We start from the raw sequence: 22,970 nt of genomic DNA, 5'->3' as shown, positions 1-22,970 counted from the left end.
AGCATGGGGATAGGATAATTGTCATAGACTGCAAAAGTCCACATTCCTGACCAGCCTTTGTACTGGACAGGCAGTTGAGCTGTAGGCAAGTCTACAGCTTGTGACATGAAGGGGTAAATGGTAACTTTGGCCTTTGGGTTGATGAATTTGGGGTCAACGAAGGATTGGTGGATAGCTGACACTTGTGCCCCCGTGTCTCTCCACGCAGTAACCTTCTTTCCGCCCACTCGCAAATTTTCCCTTCGCTCCAAGGGTATTTGAGAGGCATCTGGGCCTGGGGATCTTTGGGGTGATGGTGGTGTAATGAATTGCACTCGCATGGTGTTCTTGGGACAGTTGGCCTTGATATGTCCCAGTTCATTACACTTAAAGCATCTTCCATCTGATGGGTCACTGGGCCGAGGTGAGTTACTGGAGACTGGTGAGGTTGAAGAGTAGGGTATCTGTGGCTTTACTTGGGTGGTATGGAGGGTCTTTGGCTGTCCTCGGTTGTAGGGTTTATGGTCTGTGTGCCCCCTGGGGTAATCGTTCCCCTTGACAGTAGCTTTTTTGCTTTCTGCCAGTTCCATCCATTTGGCTCCAATCTCCCCCGCCTCAGCGATAGTTTTGGGATTTCTATCTTGTATGTACCGTGTGATGTCTTCAGGAACACCATCCAAGAACTGCTCCATTTGTATGAGGAGGTTCACTTCTTCCAAGGTTTGAATGTTGTTTCCTGTTAACCAGGCCTCATAGTTTTTTGCAATGTAGTAGGCGTGTTTGGGAAATGACACCTCTGGTTTCCATTTTTGGGTTCTGAAGCGCCGACGGGCATGATCTGGGGTTATCCCCATCCTGTATCTGGCCTTGGTTTGAAAAAGTTTATAGTCATTCATTTGCGGCTTGGGCATTTCAGCTGCCACCTCTGCTAAAGGTCCACTGAGGTGTGGCCTTAATTCTACCATGTACTGGTCTTCGGGGATGCTGTACCCAAGACAGGCTCTTTCAAAATTTTCCAAGAAGGCCTCGGTGTCATCACCTGCCTTGTAGGTGGGAAATTTCCTGTGCTGTGGAGCAATAATGGGCGATGGGTTGTTAGGATTGGCTGGAGTCTGTTGCTTAGCCTTTTCTAATTCCATGGCCTGTTGGTGGGCTTCCCTCTGGAGTTCTTTCTGTCTTCTGTGGGCTGCCTCATCTTCTTCTAGTTTTCTTTTGTGTGCTGCCTCTTGGGCTGCCTGTTTGATGCTTTCTTCCTTTTCTTTTATCTCCATCTCTTTTTGTTTCATTTCCAGTTGTCGCCTGTGTTCAGCTTCTTTGATGTGTTCTTCGGCGTTTCTTTTTGCCTTAGAAGTCATGGTTCCTGTTTTCTTGTGTTGGGGTGCCCTCCGGTGTTTATCTTCTGAACTGCAGGTTCTCTGTTGCCTCCTGAAGTCTGCCTAGCAACAGTGCCTTTTCCCTTTTCTCTCTCTAGCTAATGTTCAATTAAGGGAAACCAGAAAAACCACTTAATTTGCATGCATATAAGTGCTGGTACTTGCCACCTAATGGGAGGGCTATTGCATGACAAAAGACCCTTAACAGTCTTCTCGCTTAATATGCAAACCACAAACTGCTAGAGAGAGCAGAAAAAAAAAATTCTCTCTGGTTCCCTTTTAAAACCAAACTGTTTCTCTCTGCTAAAAAGCCCTTAGCAGAGAAAAGAAAAATATAATATTCCTACTGGCTTCTGGATTCTGTCTATATCCCGCCGCTGCCACTCATGACATAACCTTATTCCCAGATTTGGACCTTAGCGTCCAAAATATGGGGGTTAGCATGAAAGCCTCCAAGCTTAGTTACCAGCTTGGACCTGGTACTTGCTGCCACCACCCAAAAAATTAGAGTGTTTTGGGGCACTCTGGTCCCCCTGAAAAACCTTCCCTGGGGACCCCAAGACTCAAATTCCTTGAGTTTCACAACAAAGGGAAATAATCCTGTTTCCCTTCCCCCCTCCAGGTGCTCCTGGAGAGATACACAGACACAAGCTCTGTGAAACTACACAGAGTGATTCCCCCTCTCCGTTCCCAATCCTGGAACAAAAGCCCTTTCCTCTTCACCCAGAGGAAATGCAAAATCAGGCTAGCAATCCAACACACAGCTCTCCCCTTGATTTCTTCCTCCCACCAATTCCCTGGTGAGTACAGACTCAATTTCCCTGAAGTAAAGAAAAACTCCAACAGGTCTTAAAAGAAAGCTTTATATAAAAAGAAAGAAAAAATACAAATGTTCTCTCTGTATTAAGATGATACAACACAGGGTCAATTGCTTAAAAGAATATTGAATAAACAGCCTTATTCAAAAAGAATACAAATCAAAGCACTTCAGCACTTATATTCATGTAAATACCAAAGAAAAGAAACCATATAACTTACTATCTGATCTCTTTGTCCTTACACTTCGAAACAGAAGACTAGAAAGTAGAAAGTACTTCTCCAAAGCTCAGAGACAGCAGGAAGACAGACAAAAGACTCAGAGACACACTTCCCTCCACCCAAGGTTGAAAAAATCCGGTTTCCTGATTGGTTCTCTGGTCAGGTGTTTCAGGTGAAAGAGACATTAACCCTTAGCTATCTGTTTATGACAATACTCCACATTAAAAAACGTAGTAAGAGGACCAAAAGAGTACCATCATGACTAAATGAAGTAAAGTAAGTGGTTAGAGGCCAAAAGACATCCTTTAAAAAATGAAAGTTAAATCCTACTTAGGAAAACAGAAAGGAGCATAAACTCTAGCAAGTCAAAAGGTCAAGCACAATTAGGCATGCTAAAAAAGAATTTGAAAAACAACTGACCAAAGACTCAAAAACTAACACAAAATGTTTTTTAAGTACATCAGAAGCAGGAAGCCTGTCAAACAATTACTAGGGCCACTGAAGGATCAAGGTGCTAAAGGAGCATGCAAGGAAGATAAGATCACTGAGGAGAAGCTAAAAAATATGTTTGCATCGGTTTTCACTGTAGAGGATAAGAGGAAGATTCTCACACCTGAACCATTTTTTTTTTTAAATGACAAATCTGAGGAAGTATCTCAGAATGAAGCATTAATACAGGTGGTTTTGGAACAAATCAGTAAGTTAAACAGTAATAAGACACAGGGACAACATGGTATTCACCCAAGAGTTCTGAAGGAATTCAAATATAAAATTGCACAGTGCCTAACTGTGGTAGGTAACCTATCATTTAAATCAGCTTCTATAACAGATAACTGGAGGATAACTAACGTGACATCAATTTTTTTAGAAGGCTCCAAAGGCAATCCTGGCAATTACAGGCTGGTAAACTAAAGTTCAATACCAGACTGGATGAAACAGAATTATTAGAAACACACATGAACACGATTTGTTGTGGAAGAAACAATATGACTTTTTTCTAAAGGGAAATCAGGCCTCACGAACACATTAGAATTCTTTAAAGAGGTTAACAACCATGAAGACAAGGGTAATTCAGTGGATATAGAGCACTTGAACTTTCAGGAAACCTTTGACAAGGTCCTTCACCAAAGACTCTTAAGCAAAGTAAGCAGTAATGGGATAAGAGGGAATGTCCTCTCATAGATTACTGGTTAAAAGACAGGAAACAAGGGTAGGAATAAATTATCAGTTTTCAGAATGGAGAGAGGTAAATAGCAGTGTCCCTCAGGTATCTGTACCAGAACCAGTGCTGTTCAACATATTCATAAATGATCTTGAGAAAGGGATAAACACTGAGGTGGCAAAATTTGCAGATGATATAAAATTGCTCAAGATAGTTAAGTCTCTTTAGAGACTTAAAAAAAAGAGTTACAAAGGGATCTCAAAACCTGGGTGGACTCGGAAACAAAATGACACATGAAATTCAAGGTTGATAAATGCAAAGTAGGGCTGTCGATTAATCACAGTTAACTCATGTGATTAACTCAAAAAATTAATCGCAATTAATCGTACTTTTAATCACAGTATTAAAAAATAGAATTGCCAATTGAAAATTATTAAATATTTGTGGATGTTTTTCTACCTTTTCAAGTATATTGATTTAAATTACAACACAAAAAACAAAAGGTATAGTACTCACATTATATTATTTTTATTGCAAGTATTTGCACTGTAAAAATGACAAACAGAAGAAATATTATTTTTCAATTCACCTTATACAAGTACTGTAGTGAAATCTTTTTATCATGAAAGTGCAGATCTTTTTTGTTTGTTACATAATTGCACTCAAAACAAAACTATGTAAAATTTTAGAAACTACAAGTCCACTCAGTCCTGCTTCTTGTTCAGCCAATCACTCACACAAACAAGCTTGTTTACATTTATGGGAGATAATGCTGCCCGCTTATTATTTACAATGTCACCTGAAAGTGAGAACAGGCCTTCGCATGGCACTTTTGTAACCAGCATTGGAAGGTATTTATGTGCCAGATATGCTAAGCATTCGTATGCCCCTTCATGCTTCGACCACCATTCCAGAGGACACGCTTCCATGCTGATGATGCTCACTAAAAAAGAAGGGGGTTAATTAAATTTGTGACTGAACTACTTGGGGGAGAACTGCATGTCTCCTGCTCCGTTTTACCTGCATTCTGCCATATATTTCAAGTTATACCAGTTTTGGATGATGATCCAGCACATTGTTAATTTTAAGAGCATTTTTGCTGTAGAGTTGACAAATCCTTGAGGGGGCAATTTGGGGATTTTAGTTGGGGATTGGCCCTGCTTGAACAGGGGGTTGGACTTGATGATCTCCTGAGGTCCCTTCCAACCCTGATATTCTATGAAACACAAAGAAGGTATCAATGTGAGATTTCTAAAGATAGCTACTGCACTGGACCCAAGGTTTAAGAATCTGAAGTGCCTTCCAAAATCTGAGAGGGAGGAGATGTGGAACATGCTTTCAGAAGAGTTAAAAGAGCACCACTCCAATGTGGAAACCACAGAACCCGAACCACCAAAAAAGAAAATCAACCTTTTGCTAGCGGCATCTGACTCAGATAATAAAAATAAATGTGCCTCAGTCTGTACCACTTTGGATCGTTATCGAGCAGAACCTGTCATCAGTATGGACGCATGTCCTCTGGAATGGTGGTTGAAGCATGAAGAGACATAATCTTTAGTGCATCTGGCACATAAATATCTTGCGACGCTGGCTACAACAGTGCCATGCAAATGCCTGTTCTCACTTTCAGGTGACCTTATAAACAAGAAGCAGGCAGCATTATCTCCTGCAAATGTAAACAAGCTTGTTTGTATGAGCGATTGGCTGAACAAGAAGTAGGACTGAGTGGACTTGTAGGCGCTAAAGTTTTACATTGTTTTATTTTTAAGTGCAGTTATTTTTTGTATATCATTCTACATCTGTAAGTTCAACTTTCATGATAAAGAGATTGCACTACAGCACTTGTATTAGATGAATTGAAAAATACTATTTCTTTTGGTTTTTTACAGTTCAAATATTTGCATGAGAAGAGATTAGAAAGACTGGGATTTTTTAGCTTGGAAAAGAGATGACTAAGAGGGGATATGATAGAGGTCTATACAATTGTGACTGGTATGGAGAAAGTGAACGTGTTATTTACTTCTTCACATAACACAAAGACCAGGGATCACACAATGATATCAATAAGCAGCAGGCTTAAAACAAATAGAAGGAAGTACTTCACATAACACACAGTCCACCTGTGGAACTCATTGCCAGGGGATACTGTGAAGGACAAAAGTATAACAGTGTTCAAAAAAGAATTAGATAAGTTCATGGAGGAAAGGCCCATCAAGGGCTATTAGCAAAGATGATCATTGAGGCAACCCCATGAGGCGGGTGTCCCTAGCCTCTGATTGCTAAAAGCTGGGAGCAGATGACAGTGGATGGATCTGTTCATTCTCTCTGAAGCACATGGCATTGGTCATCATCAAAAGACAAGATACTAGGCTAGACTGACCATTAGCCTGACCCGCTATGGACTTTCTTATGTTGTTCTTATGAAACTCCAGCATGCATTGTACAAAGCATGTAGACAGTGTGTAGGCAACAACAATAATAAAAACATTTATTCATAAGGTGCACCAGGCAAAAATGACTCTGTGATCCTAACAATAGAGGCCCAAATGTTCAAATAAGTGCATGCACTTTTGAGCCTGACTCAGGAGTGCAAATCTTTGGATGTTCATGTAAATTAGGGTTTTTTTACACACAGACACAGACACACACAATGCGGAAGAGTGCATGTTCCCTTAGGAGCTGACCTGTTTGAAAACTTGGGGTAGAATCATTTAAAAACAAACCCTAATTGTAACCAAACAAGCATTTCTGAAAAAGTCCTATCAAAATAAAAAAAATATTAAACCAATAGAGTAAAAGGGCCTACAGAAGTTACTTTAAGGACCTACAGAATTGAACAGACTGATATCACTGCAGTAGAATTCTACAGAATTCTATATTGGCTTTATAGAGTACATTCATAAAAATGCTAACTTTATTTAAACAATATCCATACAATACCACCTAGCTCTTGTATGGAGCTTTTCCTCTAGTTTTCCCTGAGTAAAGTCAAGTCATTCTGTTTTTACAACTAGGAAAATAGAGGTAGAGAGTTTAAGTGATATGGAGACACAAAGAAAGTCAGTGTCAAAGCCAGAATTAGACTCAGGAATTCCTAGCTTCCTGTCTTGCGCCCATATCACTTGACCGGACCTCATTCCTGCTACACAATGCAAGGAAGATCAATGCTTGCATGTATTAAATATCATGGAATATAAGTTTTACCTTATTACCCAGTGTTTCAAAACATCTTCAAAGTATTCATGGAGTCTTTTTGTCATTTTTCCTGACATCCACCTCTCCTCTCATTTTCCTCATTTCTGGTTACTTTAACCCCTTTCCTTTTTTGAAAGAATCTTCCACAAAACCAATCTCACTCAATCCAAAATTAACAGAAATCACTGTGATATTAATGTGGCTTTAAGAGAATGAACAGAATCTCCAGGATGTGGGAGCTGACAGCTGGAGGAGGTCCTTGGTTTGAGGTTAAACTGAGAGACTGACCTGAGTTCAGACGCTCTGTATATACGTTAACTAGGTATTTAATAAAGACAGTTAATTTACAAGCAATGAATTATTATTATTAAAGACTAGAGAGATAAGGTGGGTGAGGTACTATCTTTTATTGGACCAACTTCTGTTGGTAAGAAGTTGTGGTGGAAATCTATGAGGGAGTTTAGGCCATCTGTCCATGCAGAATGTCCATGGGGTGGGTTTGTGGGAGAAGAGTGTAGAGTTTCGCTTGGAGTTGTTTGGGGAAGGATTTGATTATATCGTTAAGTTCCTGGGTAAACTGTGGTATGAGGTGGTCTTTGAATTCTTTCTAGTAGATGATGTCGTTAATGTAGTCATCACGGTTGAGGACTAAGATGGCACCCCCTTCATCTGCTGGTTTCATCACTATCTGGTGGTTACATCTCAGGGTCTGTATGGCTGTTTCGGTGGTAGAGAGATTATGGTAGATGTGATGTTTGTGATTTTTCACAAAGCAATCCTCTATGTCTGATCTATAAGCCCTCATCTTCAAAGGAAACCTACACAACACTTTCAGAAGACAAGCCTGGGATCTTAAATTCGTAATTCTGCTAGGCACTAAAAATCATGGACTAAAGATAGATACTGCATTTATGGCTTATTACAACAATCTGTAACCCAATAACCCACTCTTTTTGTCCTGTGACTACAGAGGTATTAACAGGCCATCTCTTAGATCTCTTAGAATATATACTAACTGCTTATGCTAAACAATCTGTTCCACCTTGCATTTAGCTGTGATGTTTAGAGTTCTTTTCCCAGAACTGATGAAGAGCTTTGTGTTGCTCAAAAGCTTGTCTCTCTCACCCACAAAAGTTGGTCCAATAAAAGATATTACCTCACCCAATATCTCGTCTCTCTAATATCATTGGACCGACATGACTACAAGAACACTATATATATTAAAGATGAGTGGATTATTTCAACATAAAACAACACATGGTACCAAGAGTAAGGGAAGTTATAAACAGAATTTTAAAAAGTTTAAGAAAATTAGCTAAAAGTTACTCAGAAGTGAAAAACAATCTGAATGAAAAAAGGAAATTAGTAAATATAAATACCAGTCACATTTGTGTCAAAAGAATTATGATGATAAAGGATCGCATGAACTACCTTATTTGAAACCCAAATGATAGAGTACATATCCAAATGGTGGAAATTGGGCTCAGAAAGCCACTGTAACTTAAGGCGTAGCACCTCAATTTTGTGACATGACTAATGATGGTCAAATGTATAGACAAAATTGGAGACATCTGCAATTGTTACCTGCAATTATCAAACTCAGCTGAAAAAAGAAATGATATAATACCACATCAAGAGCAACAAGAAAATGAAAATGACATCATCCCTCTAAGTCATAAGAGCAACTTCAATATTATAGCAAATACAGAAGTTAGATGGTCATTGTATCAAAGAAGACTTGTTAAAACACGTACAGCAAGCAGTTAATTCTGAGGTTGTAGACAAACAGATACACACACATATAAATTTGTGCCAAAAAAATGTAAGGAAGTAGATGTGGTGTTACTGCGTCTTTAAGAAAACGAATGGAATCTCTAGGGTGTGGGAGCAGTGAGTTGATGTGATGTGGGACTGATAGACTGATCTGAGTTAAGATGCTCTGCATATATGTTAATTATGTATCTAAATAAAGACTCTTGTTAAATTACCAGTAATGAATTATTACTAAGACTAGTAAACTACTTGAATATAAAACATACAAATATGTAACAACTATTAAATGTTAGCTTATGTGGGGCCATACCCTCTACAGAATGAGTGAGATACTTTGTATTACAAACAAGATCAATCTCAGTTGACCCACACTTCAACCCACTGTAGAAAGATATTTTAATAATATAACCCAGATGATTAGCATATAACATCACTCTTAGCAGCTTTGTTCTCCAGTTAATATTTTGTACCCTTTCTTCCACCAGCTGAGGAGGTTTATCAACTTACAGAAATATCAAGTTCTAACAGCAAAGCTGTTTTTACTGCATCTTCTCTAGTGAGCTGAACTGCTTTGGTTACTGGAATATGGAAGACTATGCCATCTGAAATCAATGAGGACACACTGAGTTCCTGAAAACAAGGACATAAAAGTTTAATCTGATTAAATATAACCAACTGTATGGCAACCTACTATATAACATGTGCAAATAAACTCACAAGTAATTAGTAGGACCATTTTCTTTTTCATATTAACATCCTAAAAAGAGAATTCCAAACCACACCGCAAACATGCACTCTTTATACACATACAGTATCTCCCCCGTACCTTTTAAAAAAATTCATACTCAAGTACAAACACGAGCACTTTCAAACCAATTCTAAAATATAATAAGCCCAAATGGGGGGAAAGCGGGGAAATACAGTTTGACAAGTCACTGCTAAAGTGGATACCAAATACAGATACAATAGTTTTCTTTTTGAAGAGTTACCTTAAAATAGCCAATTTAAAAGTGGCAATTATATCAGATACTGTATGAGGAAAAGATGACAGAGTGGCTAACACCATAACTAATGAATATTGAAAGTAAGAATATAAAACATTTAAAAATTATTCAAGATTAGAAATATAGACCACAATAACAGATGAGGATGTGTCAATTCCCAGAGAGGCAAAGCAGCTTTTGTAATGAGCCAGCCACTCCCAGTCCCTAATCAAGCCCAAATTAATGGTGTTAAATTCAAAGAGAAACAGCAGAACTAAAATTCAGTGGCAAACTACATCCACTCTCATCGAATTGGCCCTATCAACACTGGTTTTCCACTTGTGAGGTAACTCCCTTCCCTTCATATGTCATTATATAATGCCTGCATCTGTAATTTTCACTCCATGCATCTGAAGAAATGGTGTTTTACCCACAAAAGCTTATGCCCAAATAAATCTGTTAGTCTTTAAGGTGCCACCAGACTCCAACTAATTTTTTAGTTCGCTGGCAGTTCCAAAAAAAAAAAAAAAAATTATATATATATATTTTTCCCCCAAGTCAAACTGAAACAAACATTGCAAACAATTTCAGTGAACTGAAAAAAAATCGATTTTGGTTCAAGCCTGAATGGATTTTCCACACATTTGTTAAGGGCTAGATTCACAAAAACACCCAGAGCAAGAGAAGATGATTCGGTGGTGCATTCTCCTTATAACTTTTAGCCCAGCCATTAGGGCATTCACCTGATATGTGGGAGACCGAGGTTCAATTTTCTCCTATGCCTCACATGAAGAAATTATTTGAACTTGGGTCTCACTTTCTACAAGAGAGTGCCTTAACTACTGGACTACGGTATATTCTGGTGTGTGGGTCTCTCAGTCCTTCCTGTTGAAATTGTTAAACTTTGTGTAAATAATTTAAAAAAATCATTGGAGCAGGAACTTGGGTCCCCCAGATCCCAGGTAAGTGTCCTGTTCACCAGGTTATATAGTCATGTTCACACTTTTCTTGGCACAATGAATATTCATTGTCATTATGAATGGGCACCATCATCACCTCCTCCTCCTTTGTGAATGATGTCAGTCCCTCTCCAAATTTTTGTGGCCAAAACTATTTAATTAATTGACATCAACTTCACAAATAGTTTCAGCTACAGTAACTCCTCACTTAACATTGTAGATAAGTTCCTGAAAAATGTGACTTTAAGCGAAACAATGTTAAGCGAATCCAATTTCCCCGTAAGAATTAATGTAAATGAGGGGGTTGGGTTCCAGGGACATTTTTTTCACCAGACAAAAGACTATATATACACATACACATACACACACATGCAGTATAAGTTTTAAACAAACACATGCAGTATAAGTTTTAAACAAACAATTTAATACTGGTACACAGTGATGATGATTGTGAAACTTGTTTGAGGTGGAGGAGTTAGACGGTGTGATATTTCCTAGGGAATGCCTTACTGCTAAATGCACTAGCAATTGACTGAGACCTCAAGGGATAACTCTCACAACACTCTACAAGGCAGCAGGAAAGGAGGGAGGTCAGACAGAGACACACATCCTGTGTGTCAGAGAAAAAAATGCGCATTTCCCCTTTAAGTAGCTGAACCCAAGCTTTAGTACACTGCCTTGTTAATTAAATCAGCTTGCTTGTTGCACCAATTATATTAGACCAGTAAAAACCAGCAGGATCTTATTAAAGGGGACAAGGCAAAGATGCCACATTTATTATGATAACAATTTATGACTAATAACTAATATCTTAATTCTTATACACACACATTATACCTAATACCTATACATACACACACACACACACACATTCACATTATACCTAATACCTATACACACACACATACACACATTCACACACACCCACCCACATTCATCAGGTGTTCTGCAGCTGCTGCATAGTTACCAGTCCTGAAGATAGCTTAAGTTCATGGCTTGATTTTGCAGCTTGGGTTCGTAGCTTGTGGCAGCTAACTGGCCAGGAAAGCTGGGCACAAAGCTGAGCTGGATCTCTGTTGGGCAGGCACCGATGTTCTTCCATGTTGGCAGCAGAATATTACCCAGAGTTTCTCATCTCACCCTGGTTTTGATCTTCCTTCTGTTGTTCTGTTGTCCTTTTCTTTTTAGGGTGGATGCTTCTTACTTTGTTTAGGGCTGTTGTCTAAATCTTCAGCCGTTGGTATTTGAACTTTATCTCATCAGGACAGGCTGGGGCTGGAGGTTGATTCCATCATTCATACATACCTCATTCACACATCTAAACTAAACTAATAAGATTACAGCAGGGTTTGCAAAAATGAAGGTTGGAGGAAGCTTTTACAAAATGGAGTGAGTGTTTTAAAATGGGGTTTGAATTACAATATGGAACAGAAGTTACAGTATAGGCAAGTGTAGTGAATGGTGAACAGAAGTTACATTAATAAAGTGAACAATTGAAAACAATTTCATTTATCAGTTCTACATGCTGAGACTTGAGACCTGCAGCTACTGCTTAGAAGCTCCCTCCCTCTGTCCTGTGTCCCCCCTGCTCTATGGAAGATGGGGTAAGCCGGGTGCAGGAGCAGGGGGGAGAGGGAGACACTCTGACATTAGTCCCCCCTTCCCCCCTCCCCCAGTACAGCAAGCAGGAGTCTCTGGGAGCAGCTCCAAGGCAGAGGGCAGGAGAAGCACATGGCAGTGGGAGGGAGCTGATGGAGGGCTGCCGGTCCACCCTGGTTCCGGCCACCCCACCAGCTACCTGCAACGGGGTGCTCTTCCTGCAAGCAGTGGACAAAACAGGTGGCTGCCAAAGGACATTAGAAGGGAGCATTTCACAACTTTAAATGAGCATATTCCCTAATTGATCAGCAACTTAACATCGAGACAAGGTTAACCTAGACGACTTTAAGTGAGGAGTTCCTGTATACTGAAACGGTTTTCTTTTTCCAAACAAACGATTAGTCTGAAAAATTTCACCCAGCTCTAATCCTAAAGACTCCTTATAATTAAAGCAGAGGAATGAATAATAGTCATTCTGAACTGTTAATCCTTAAAAAACATGTTAAATTGCTCTCAGAATGTTTTAGTTCCAGTCACTCAGACTCAGAATCCAAATAAATCACTAAAGAGGCACGTACCCAGCCCTGAACTTGAGAGTGGATGAGAATAAATCTTTTTTTGGTGATGCTAAGATCTGAGTTGATGGGCTTCAGTAGGAGCTGCCTTTAGCTTTCCTTAGAAGGAACATGTAACATGAGATCTTGGAAAACACATAGGCAACAGGGGAACCAAGAGGAACCAACCTGCTGAGCAGTTCTAACTGTCCCTGTCAAAAACAACAGTAAAGAAAAAACAGACTTGACTGTGAAACTTTTTTCCCCTATCCATACTCTGGAAGCACTGGGAACCATTTGGATTTGTCCAACAAACAGCTGAGAAAGAGACACACTAAAAGATACTAAGGACCCTTCATTTTCAGTGTTTATTTTATTTAATTTTTCCCAGGAATTTATCAATGTTTATTACAACAACAAAAACAGGTGGAAATGGGTGGAAAAAACTACTAATAGTTTTTCTGGGTAAATATCAGAAAATAACAGAGAAAGGGCAGAAGTAGAGCTGCCATTCTCAAGGTCTAGATTAGAATTTTATAAAATCCTTTTAAGATTAGAGCCAAACATCTACCAAAGCCTTAGAGTAAGAAAGTGTGTTGAAGGCTCCTTTTTTATATCTTGAAGATGCTCTAATTCATTTATTTGTAACTAATCTGGGGCCCTTAAACTAGTTTTCTAAACTGTCATGCATGGTAAGATTCCTGTGCTACACTCCAGTGGGTGGCTTTTATGAGCGTTGACCAAGCAGAGCAGTTCCCTCCTATTGCTTGGCAATGTTTACATTTCAATTTAGAAAAAATTATGTTTTCCTTATTTTGTTCCACTCAATTGTTTGTCTCAACTCTCCCTTCAGCTTCAGGTATGCTGAGCTAGATTACCAAACATCGGAGTATGAGTTTGCCACTAAGGGCTAGACTGTGAAATAAGTAGAGACAACATGTTATGGCACTGCCTCAGGAATAGCCTAAGAAAGAGAGATTGTGATACACTCTCACTCAACCAACTCCATCCTCAGGGGAGGAGTAAACTGTACCTAGTGTATACATAGCATAGTGCGTGCTACCCTCATGTGCCAGCACAGCTGCACCACTGTGAAAGCAACAGTGCATAGGAGAATACATGTCTGGTATATAAACTTTAATTATTCCTATTTCAAATGGGCTATCTTGATCAGTTGGCATAACCTAGTCAGTGTTGTCTTCACCTCTTCCCACAGGTGGCTGGCCTCAGGATAAGGCACATCAGTCTCCTCAAGTGGCTCACTGACTCGAAGGAACCAAGGCCTTCCACTTTAACCTTCATTTTTACAGTTTACAATCCTTGGTCACTCTGCCATATAGCATCTCTGTCTTTGGGCCATGTTATCAGCATCCAAGGCATACTTCACACCTGATTTCCTAATCAACCTTTATACTAACATGAATTTGGAAAAAGTCCCACTTAAGCCAGCAATTTTTTCTAAAAATGCTTGTTGCTGCAAACCACAGGCACTGTGCGTTTGGACCCTAAAAATAAGAAGGCATTTTTTTTTTGACAGGTTTCAGAGTAGCAGCCGCATTAGTCTGTATCCGCAAAAAGAACAGGAGTACTTGTGGCACCTTAGACACTAACAAATTTATTTCAGTATAAGCTTTTGTGGTCTATATTTTTTTAAGGAAACTGCCTCAGGGTCAAGTAGCTGTGTGTTAACATCTATTCCCACTTACGAGAAAGAGGCTTCAATATTCTACAAAAATCACAGAATATCAGGATTGGAAGGGACCTCAGGAGGTCATCTAGTCCAACCCCCTGCTCAAAGCAGGGCCAATCCCCAGATAGATTTTTGCCCCAGATCCCTAAATGGTCCCCTCAAGGATTGAACTCACAACCCTGGGCTTGAATTGCAAAAGATCCTAGCAGGAAAAAAAACTACTCAGCACGCATCCATCAGCAAATCTGAACACATCATGACAAGTGTCACATCTTTCCTTTTAGACCTGGGCAGATATCAGCCAGTCCACCCAGGAACCTAATTAGCACCCTCTAACTTAACCATTTGGTTCTCAAACCACCCACTGTGATGATGTGGCACGTGCCCACCAACACTCTATTCATTCTGTTCTCTCTTGCCCACCTACACCACAGCTGCTTCTATTCCTGTGCGGCAGGTAGCCAGGACAGGCTGTAAGGAGGCACCTTACACTACTTCCTCCTCTGCCTACCAGGCTAGCCAGGACACAATTTGGGTGTAAACACTAATCACCTATTTGTACTATTGATCCGTAGTTTTCAAATTTACTATACTTATAGGATAAGAAAAAGACATCCAGTGCATTCAATACTGTGAAGACTGAAAAACAGGATGAAATATAATCAGTTTTATATAGTGCCACATTATCAGATGCCCTACTCTCTTTCCAGAAATTTCTAAATGTTCCCTGCTGCCAGTTTAAGACTCTTGTCTTCAATATCCAATGACAATTAATTTCACTCCCTAGCCATGCACCTAGCCAGTGACTCCACCTTTTCCCTTTCCTCTCCTTCTCTCAACTTCTAGTTCTGTAATTCTCTCATTGTTTCCTAATAGGTCTCAAATGCATAACTAGAACGTTCATTTTCTTATTGTTTGCCTTTTAACTTTCTAGAATTGTTGAAGTTTTCATTCACAGATTAAAATGAAAGCTTAATGTTTCTAGAATTTAAAACAATACAAAAACTATTCAAACGCTTTATTTTCATTGTTTCAAAGAAACAGAGAACTGTTAAGATGCCTCACTTTTTAACCACAGTCCAGAGGTTTGCAGAGTGTATATAGAAGAGTTTTGGCCCTTTGAAGCTAAGAATTTTAAATTTTCTACTGTTGAGTACTACATCAAAATGCACAGTTCCTTGGTTAACCAAGAAAGTTCTGGCTCCGTCTGCAGAAAGGTGTTTACCTGGGATCTAAAATATTATTTCAACATACTTCTCATTTCTCGGTTAGTATAACTACTGTCAAACTTTGAAGCTGTCTCATCACAAGCACCAAAAGGGCACAGAGCAGGTTTACAACAGCTGACTGGAAGAAAGTTAGCTATCAACTTGATTTTTAAAAAAATAAAAATTAAAATAAAGCAAACACTATCTCTCTCAACTTTCAAGTTCACATGGGATTTTATTTCAAAACTAAAATAAAACAAAGAGCATGTCAGAATTCCAACTATCATCTGAAAGAAATTTAAGAAATAAAACCAAATGAATCAAATGCTCACAGTCTGGCAAACACAGTACTGTTTTTAGCTGTATTTTCTAGACCATTCTGGGCTTCACAGCTATAGAGTGCAAAAGATCACAAGCTGAGGCTGTGGAGGCTTTGTTTGTTTTGTTTTGCATAGTATACTATAGTTTAAAATGTCTTCTTTGTAAAAGCATATTGAGCTTAAAGCACCAACATCAACCACTTGCTAGCTTTTAACCTGCAATTTATTGTTCAATTCACAACAGTAAAACTAATATGATGTTATTACAGTGGCAAGTTTGTCACAGTTATTGACTAGGAAGCTGTATTTTGAGCTGTTTTTGCATGATCATTTCTGACTTTTGTAAAGTACTGCGTTTTGAATGAAAATTGGACTAGACTGATTTGAACTGGAATGAGTTACCTAGGGAGGTGGTGGAATCTCCTTCCTTAGAAGTTTTTAAGGTCAGGCTTGACAAAGCCCTGGCTGGGATGATTTAGTTGGGAACTGGTCCTGCTTTGAGCAGAGGGTTAGACTAGATGACCTCGTGAGGTCCCTTCCAACCCTGATATTCTAGGATTCTAATGGAAGGAGTTTTTCATTACTATAAAATAAACTTTTGATGATTCCAGCAATTAAAGTTGTTCACTTCCTAGCATTTTGGTGTGATTTCCTTAGAGAGGGCTTATCATCTTGTCTGATGTAACTGGTTATACTTGTCAGGTCATTGTCCGCTAAACTGACAAACATTCAGATATAAGCAGACATTTGTTACTTATAAAGTAATATGAAAATCTGCTTCCTTCAGAAACATATATGCCTTAGAAATTTGTTCAAATGTCCCATTTAACTACAGAGACACAAGGTGGGGGAGGTAATGTCTTTTACTGGATCACCTGCTGGCAAGAGAAACAAGCTTTTGTGCCACACAGAGCTCTTTTTCAGCTTGAAAACTTGTCTCTCTCACCAACAGAAGTTGGTCCAATAAAAAAATATTACCTCACTCATCCTATCTCTCTAATCTCCCAGGACAGACATAGCTACAACTACACTCCATTTAACTATAGGATCATGAGTGAAAACATCCACTGGTCAGAGTTTTGGATGATAAAAGATAGAAAATTCTGAAGTCCTTACCTGGCCAGTGCTGTCCTGAAACTGTACATCTATATATTCTGGTGGCGAAGCAGGAATGTCAAGAGTGGACTGTGAAAGAGGAGGGACTGATCGATCAAGTGAAGGTTCAGTATTTTGAACAGACAAGACAGAATGAACATTAGCTGGTCTTTGGGATAAAGTATCAGTAGCCTTCACTTCTAAATCTTCTAATTTCAAATGCTGTATTTCTGAGTCTAAGCTGCATGCTCCTGACATTCTTGGGTCTACAGTCACTGCAGAGACACCATTAGACACAGCGCCGAGATTGTTGCTCATGTCTTCTTTTATGTTCCGTGATGAAAATTCTCTTTTAAGGGCAAGCCAAAGTCCATCAATCCATGGCTCAACCACTATTTCTAAACTGAAACAAACAAGGCAAAGTGGAGGTAAAGAATGACTTACTTCACTTTTAATTCTTACAGATAACCAAAAGAACAAAAAAGATTTGATGACACTTTTCATTTTTCATTACATGTACACAAATAGCTGCTATTAAGAGGACTTCCTTTACTAAAAATTCATGTTTGCATTTGACATCACATTTTTTTTTCCAGATTTAGGGAAAAAAGCACTCTTTCTGTCAACTATACAACCTTTATCTTCTTATGACGAAGCTTATCATAAGGAGTTAAAATAGGAGTAACTGGAAAACACAGGACTTTCAGCTGTTTATTGTAAGCTACAGACATAACTAATAAAAGTTCAATTTTTTTTAACACACAACAATAAGTCTTATGGTTGTGGCAATGTTTGTTTGGTTTTATTCTGTCCAGCACCTTCATACGCCAAACCAATATAAATAGCAAAGACTCTGGTCTCCACTTGATGAAAAGTGAAACCAGGAAAACAAGAACAAAACTATTTTCTCTCAGTAAAAATCTCTATCTCTAGAGAAAACAGATACAATTGAGATTAGTGGGTCATTTTATAGAGGAAAAAATGATAATTTCAGGGGGTACTCAAGCTAATCCTGCTACTATGGGGGGGGGGGAGACAATAACAATCTGCACAGAAGACTCCACCTGTTGCGAGACAAAAACTGGTATGCTCAGATGGGTTAATCTCCTTTGTATGAAGCTGAGGTCACAGTTTTGTTTGAATCCAGTCTCCATATATTAGCTAGAAGTCATATAACCCACTGTTTCGACACCAGAGATATTGTAGAACTGTGGTTGTTCAGTATTTATAAGACTGAATTTTCTTTGTTTAAACCTAAAAACTAGTAATAAAACCTTGTACCCATAATATAGATAGAAAAAGGCCAAGAATGTCACTGTTTATGAAAAGGTCTTCAGATGCAGTTTTCAGAAGTGGTGAGCCCTCACAGCTTCCACTTCTCAGTGAATAAGCCCATCAAATTCACAGAAGATAACTATGATTCCTCTAGCTCATACTAGGTTCAATCCACTCAGATGCTTAGCTTAGCATCGTCAACTACTACTGGTTTCACTGAGTACTCAGCAACTGGCAGGGTTCATCTTTAATCCTGTGTTTATTGGGAGAAAATGAAAAACAATTTAACTGTGTTCATACCCTACGCAATCATCTGCCAGTCCAGTCTCATAGAAATGCTGTGCACCAAGTTCCTGGAGTCGTTTGTCTACTATCTTCCCACCATTGCAGAAGAACATGTATTCAGAATCTCCCAGACCTGAAAAATCCATGTAAGAAGGGTTTATAGCTAACAAACAAATAGATATAAAATTTAATGAAAATTTACAGTAAAAACCAATTGGGGGGGGGACGGGTAGCTCACTGGTTTGAGCAACAGCCTGGTAAACCCAGGGTTGTAAATTCAATCCTTGAGGGGGCCCTTTAGGAATCTAGGGCAAAAATCTACCAGGGATTGGTCCCCCTTTGAGCAGGGGGTTGGACTAGATGACCTCCTGAGGTCCCTTCCAACCCTGATGTTCTAGGATTCAATTGTCTCACAAACTTGAAAGTTGGTATGTATATGATGGTAGATATATTTAAGTCCTAAACTAACAAAACACACGTGAACTGAAAATTGAATAGCTGATTACATTAAGGTATAGTTGACAAATGGTTCCTCTTCATTTACCTGCCCATTTCCAAGTTCAAGATATTGTGTTTCTGTTGCAACAGTTGTAGGCACTGAAAATGCCTCAAGCAACATCTTCCTGCCATGTTTTAGGTGTTTATCATCAGAAATCATTGTCAGAGAAACACAAAACACCTAAACTAACTAAAAACAAACTGTAAGTTGTAAATTCATGTGAATACCCAAGAAATAAATTGATTTCAGCTAGAGCTAAGATTGCTAATATGTCACTAATTTAAAGGATGAAAACATATTAAACATACTAGAGAGAAAAAGAAAAAGAGAGACAAACATTAGAAATGCAGGAAAATTTAAGTAAAGGTAAATTTTAAAACCAGGGAGGTACATGGAAATACATTAATCTTGAAATTTTCCCCATTGTCTTGCTCAGGAACCATCAGAGATACTGAGTAAAAAATATTCAAGCATAACTCTTAGGGTATGTCTACACTTATGGAGTTTTTGCACTGTAAATTTCACCGGTGATAGGGAACCGGTGAAAGTAAAGTGCTGATTTGTGTATTCACTCAACTCCTCAGGCATCAGAGAGCGTTTACACTACCAGCACTTCCATCGCTGATGAGAGTAGCTCTGTAGGACAGCTATCCCACAGTGTAGCTCTCTTGATAGGTCTTGGGAGGGGGCAGGGAGCAGAAGGCATTCTGGGACCCTGCTCAGTGCCCTGTGCTGCCCTGCTTCATGTCTCAGGAGCCCCATTAGTTCCTTGTTTCTTCCATGGCATTTTTAAAAAAATCTCCTGCTATCTGGCTGCTTTCCTTGCCACATCTACAAACAAAGGGAAAGGGAGCTTCAAACTTCCCAGGACTTAGAGGGTAAGGAGCAGACATCAGTGCGTCAGAGCAGCGGAGATGCTGGCCAGTGTGGTCACTTTTGAAACTGTGGAATATCCACTGGAGGCCAAAAGGCGTTTACACTGCTAGAACATGTCTTCACTTTCACAGCAGTGCAAAAAGAACAGCGGTAAGAGCTGTGTGCCTCTCGTGAAGGTGGTTTTTTATGTGGTGAACCTTCTGAGTTTCACCATAAAAAGTCATTAACAAGTGTAGACGCTCCCACGGTTTTAGGGCAAAAAAGGGACGTTTTGCATTTTAAAGTATAGACATACTCTTAGGTCCATAACCTCAATTGCCTTAGGGCTTGGCTACACTGGAGAGTTGCAGCACTGGTGGTGGCTTTACAGCACTGCAACTCACTCACTATCCACACTTGCAAGGCACATACAGCGCTGTATCTCCCTGGCTACAGCGCTGGTTGTACTCCACCTCGACGAGAGGAATAAAGACTATGGTGCTGCTAATGCAGTGCTGCTCCGCCAGTGTGGCCACCAAAAGCGCTGTTATTGGCCTCCAGAGGTATTCGGAGGTATCCCAGAATGCCTGTTCAGCCACTCTGTTCATCAGTTCGAACTCTACTGCCCTGGCCTCAAGTGACCCGCCCTTTAAATGACCCGGGAATTTTAAAAATCCCCTTCCTGTTTGCTCAGCCAGGTGTGGAGTGCTATCAGTGAATCTTTCCAGGTGACCATGCCTCCACGCACCAAACGAGCCCCAGCATGGAGCAATGGCAATTTGCTGGACCTCATCAGTGTTTGGGGAGAGGAAGCTGTGCAGTCCCAGCTGCGCTCCAGCCATAGGAATTACGATATCTATGGGCAGATATCAAGGGCCATGATGGAAAGGGGCCATGACCGGGACGCGCTGCAGTGCAGGGTTAAAGTGAAGGAGCTGCGGAGTGCCTACTGCAAAGCCCGCAAGGGAAACCGCCACTCCGGTGCTGCCCCCACGACCTGCCATTTTGACAAAGAGCTGGACTGGATACTTGGGGGTGACCCCACCTCCATGCCAAGGACCATTATAGAAACTTCAGAGCAGAAGGAGGAGGAGGAAAGTGAGAGTGAGAGTGAGGAGGAGACACCCTGGAGTGCCTGGAGGCATGCAGCCAGGAGGAAGGTAGCCAGTCGCAGCAGTCTGTACTTGGTGGAGGACAAACAGAGGAGTGGGTTCCCGGTAAGCGGCTTTTATTTTCAGGATGGAAATTTTTCGGGAGCGGAGGGAGGGCTAGGGCTGCATGCATGCATGCCTAGATGCAGAATAGTGCATTGATGTGGTCTATCACGTCGCGGTAATTGGTCTCGGTAATCTCTTCAAAAGTCTCATCCAGTGCGTGGGCAATGCGCTTGTGCAGGTTTATTGGGAGTGCCACTGTGGTCCTTCTCCCAGGGTATGTCTACACTACGGGATTATTCCGATTTTACAGAAACTGTTTTTTTAAAACAGATTGTATAAACTAAAGTGCCACACTAAGCACATGAATTCGGCGGTGTGCGTCCATGTACCAAGGCTAGCGTCGATTTCCAGAGCGTTGCACTGTGTGTAGCTATCCCATAGTTATCGCAGTCTCCCCTGCCCATTGGAATTCTGGGTTGAGATCCCAATGCATGATGGGGCAAAAACAGTGTTGCAGGTGATTCTGGGTAAATGTAGTCACTCAATCCTTCCTCCGTGAAAGCAACGGCAGACAATCATTTAGCGCCCTTTTTCCCTGGATTGCCCTGGCAGACGCCATAGCATGGCAACTATGGAGCCCATTTAGCCTTTTGTCACTGTCACCGTACGTGTATTGGATGCTGCTGACAGACGCGGTGCTGCAGTGCTATACAGCAGCATTCATCTGCCTTTGCAAGGTAGCAGAGACGGTTACCAGTCCTTTTGTACCGTCTGCTGCTGCTATGGGTGCTCCTGGCTGGCCTCGCTGAGGTCAGCCGGGACGCATGGCCCAGGTCATTCCCTTCTTTATGTTTTGTCTAAAAATAGTCAGTCCTGCCTAGAATATGGGGCAAGTCTACTAGAGAACCAGAGAGCACAGCTGCTCTAGGTCAGAGCCCCAGATATCCCATAGAAATGATGACTGTATGTCATTCTAGGGGGTGCCCCTGCAACAACCCCACCCGCTGCTTCCCTCCTCTCACACCCTTCCTGGGTTACCGTGGCAGTGTCCCCCCATTTGTGTGATGAAGTAATAAAGAATGCAGGAATAAGAAACACTGACTTTTTAGTGAGATAAAATGAGGGGGAGGCAGCCTCCAGCTGCTATGATATTCCAAGCAGGACAGAATCTCCATTAGACATGAAAGGGGGTAGGGGGATGAGGAGCTCAGCCTCCAGCTGCTATGATGAGGACGGTTACCAAGCCTTTTGCACCGTCTGCCTCTCCAGGAGACAAAGCTTAAAGAAGGGAATGACCAGGAGTCATTCCCATTTTTGCCCAGGCACCCCTGGCTGACCTCACCGAGGCCAGCCAGGAGTACTCACAGAATGAGGAGGATGGTTTTCAAGCCCTTTGTACCATCTGCCATCAGGAAAGGAAGGGGAGGGGATACTGCTGTTCAGCGCCGCAGCACCGCGTCTACCAGCAGCATGCAGTAGACATACGGTGACACTGAAAAAGGCGAGAAATAATTTTTTCCCTTTTCTTTCATGGGGGGGAGGAGGGTAAATTGACAACATATACCCTGAACCACCCGGGCCAATGTTTTTGACCCTTACATTAGAACATAAGAACGGCTGTACCGGGTCAAACCAAAGGTCCATCTAGCCCAGTATCTGTCTACCGACAGTGGCCAATGCCAGGTGCCCCAGAGGGAGTGAAGCTAACAGGCAATGATCAAGTGATCTCTCTCCTGCCATCCATCTCCATTCTCTGACGAACAGAGGCTACGGACACCATTCTTTACCCATCCTGGCTAATAGACATTTATGGACTTCACCACCATGAATTTATCCAGTTCCCTTTTAAACACTGTTGTAGTCCTAGCCTTCACACCCTCCTCAGGTAAGGAGTTCCACAAGTTGACTGTGCGCTGCGTGATGAAGAACTTCCTTTTATTTGTTTTAAACCTGCTGCCTATTAATTTCATT

At 40.6% G+C, this 22,970-nt stretch overlaps 1 protein-coding gene across 5 annotated transcripts in view; it reads right to left on the bottom strand.

Annotated features, from left to right (window-relative positions):
- Positions 1–22,970, bottom strand: part of MTRR (5-methyltetrahydrofolate-homocysteine methyltransferase reductase) — a 146,397-nt gene that overhangs the window by 104,707 nt on the left and 18,720 nt on the right. For all 5 annotated transcript variants that reach the window (XM_030551684.1, XM_030551686.1, XM_030551683.1 and 2 more), the window contains 3 exons: positions 18,504–18,621; positions 16,950–17,331; positions 9,028–9,150 (listed from right to left, as the gene is read on the bottom strand). In XM_030551684.1, coding sequence (XP_030407544.1) covers positions 9,028–9,150; positions 16,950–17,331; positions 18,504–18,621 — 623 coding nt within the window. The remainder of the gene's footprint in view (positions 1–9,027; positions 9,151–16,949; positions 17,332–18,503; positions 18,622–22,970) is intronic.

Source organism: Gopherus evgoodei, chromosome 2 (assembly GCF_007399415.2).
Source record: "Gopherus evgoodei ecotype Sinaloan lineage chromosome 2, rGopEvg1_v1.p, whole genome shotgun sequence".
Lineage (NCBI taxonomy): Eukaryota > Metazoa > Chordata > Testudines > Testudinidae > Gopherus > Gopherus evgoodei.
The sequence above is the reverse complement of the archived record's forward strand: the minus strand, read 5'-3'. Positions and strand labels throughout refer to the sequence as shown.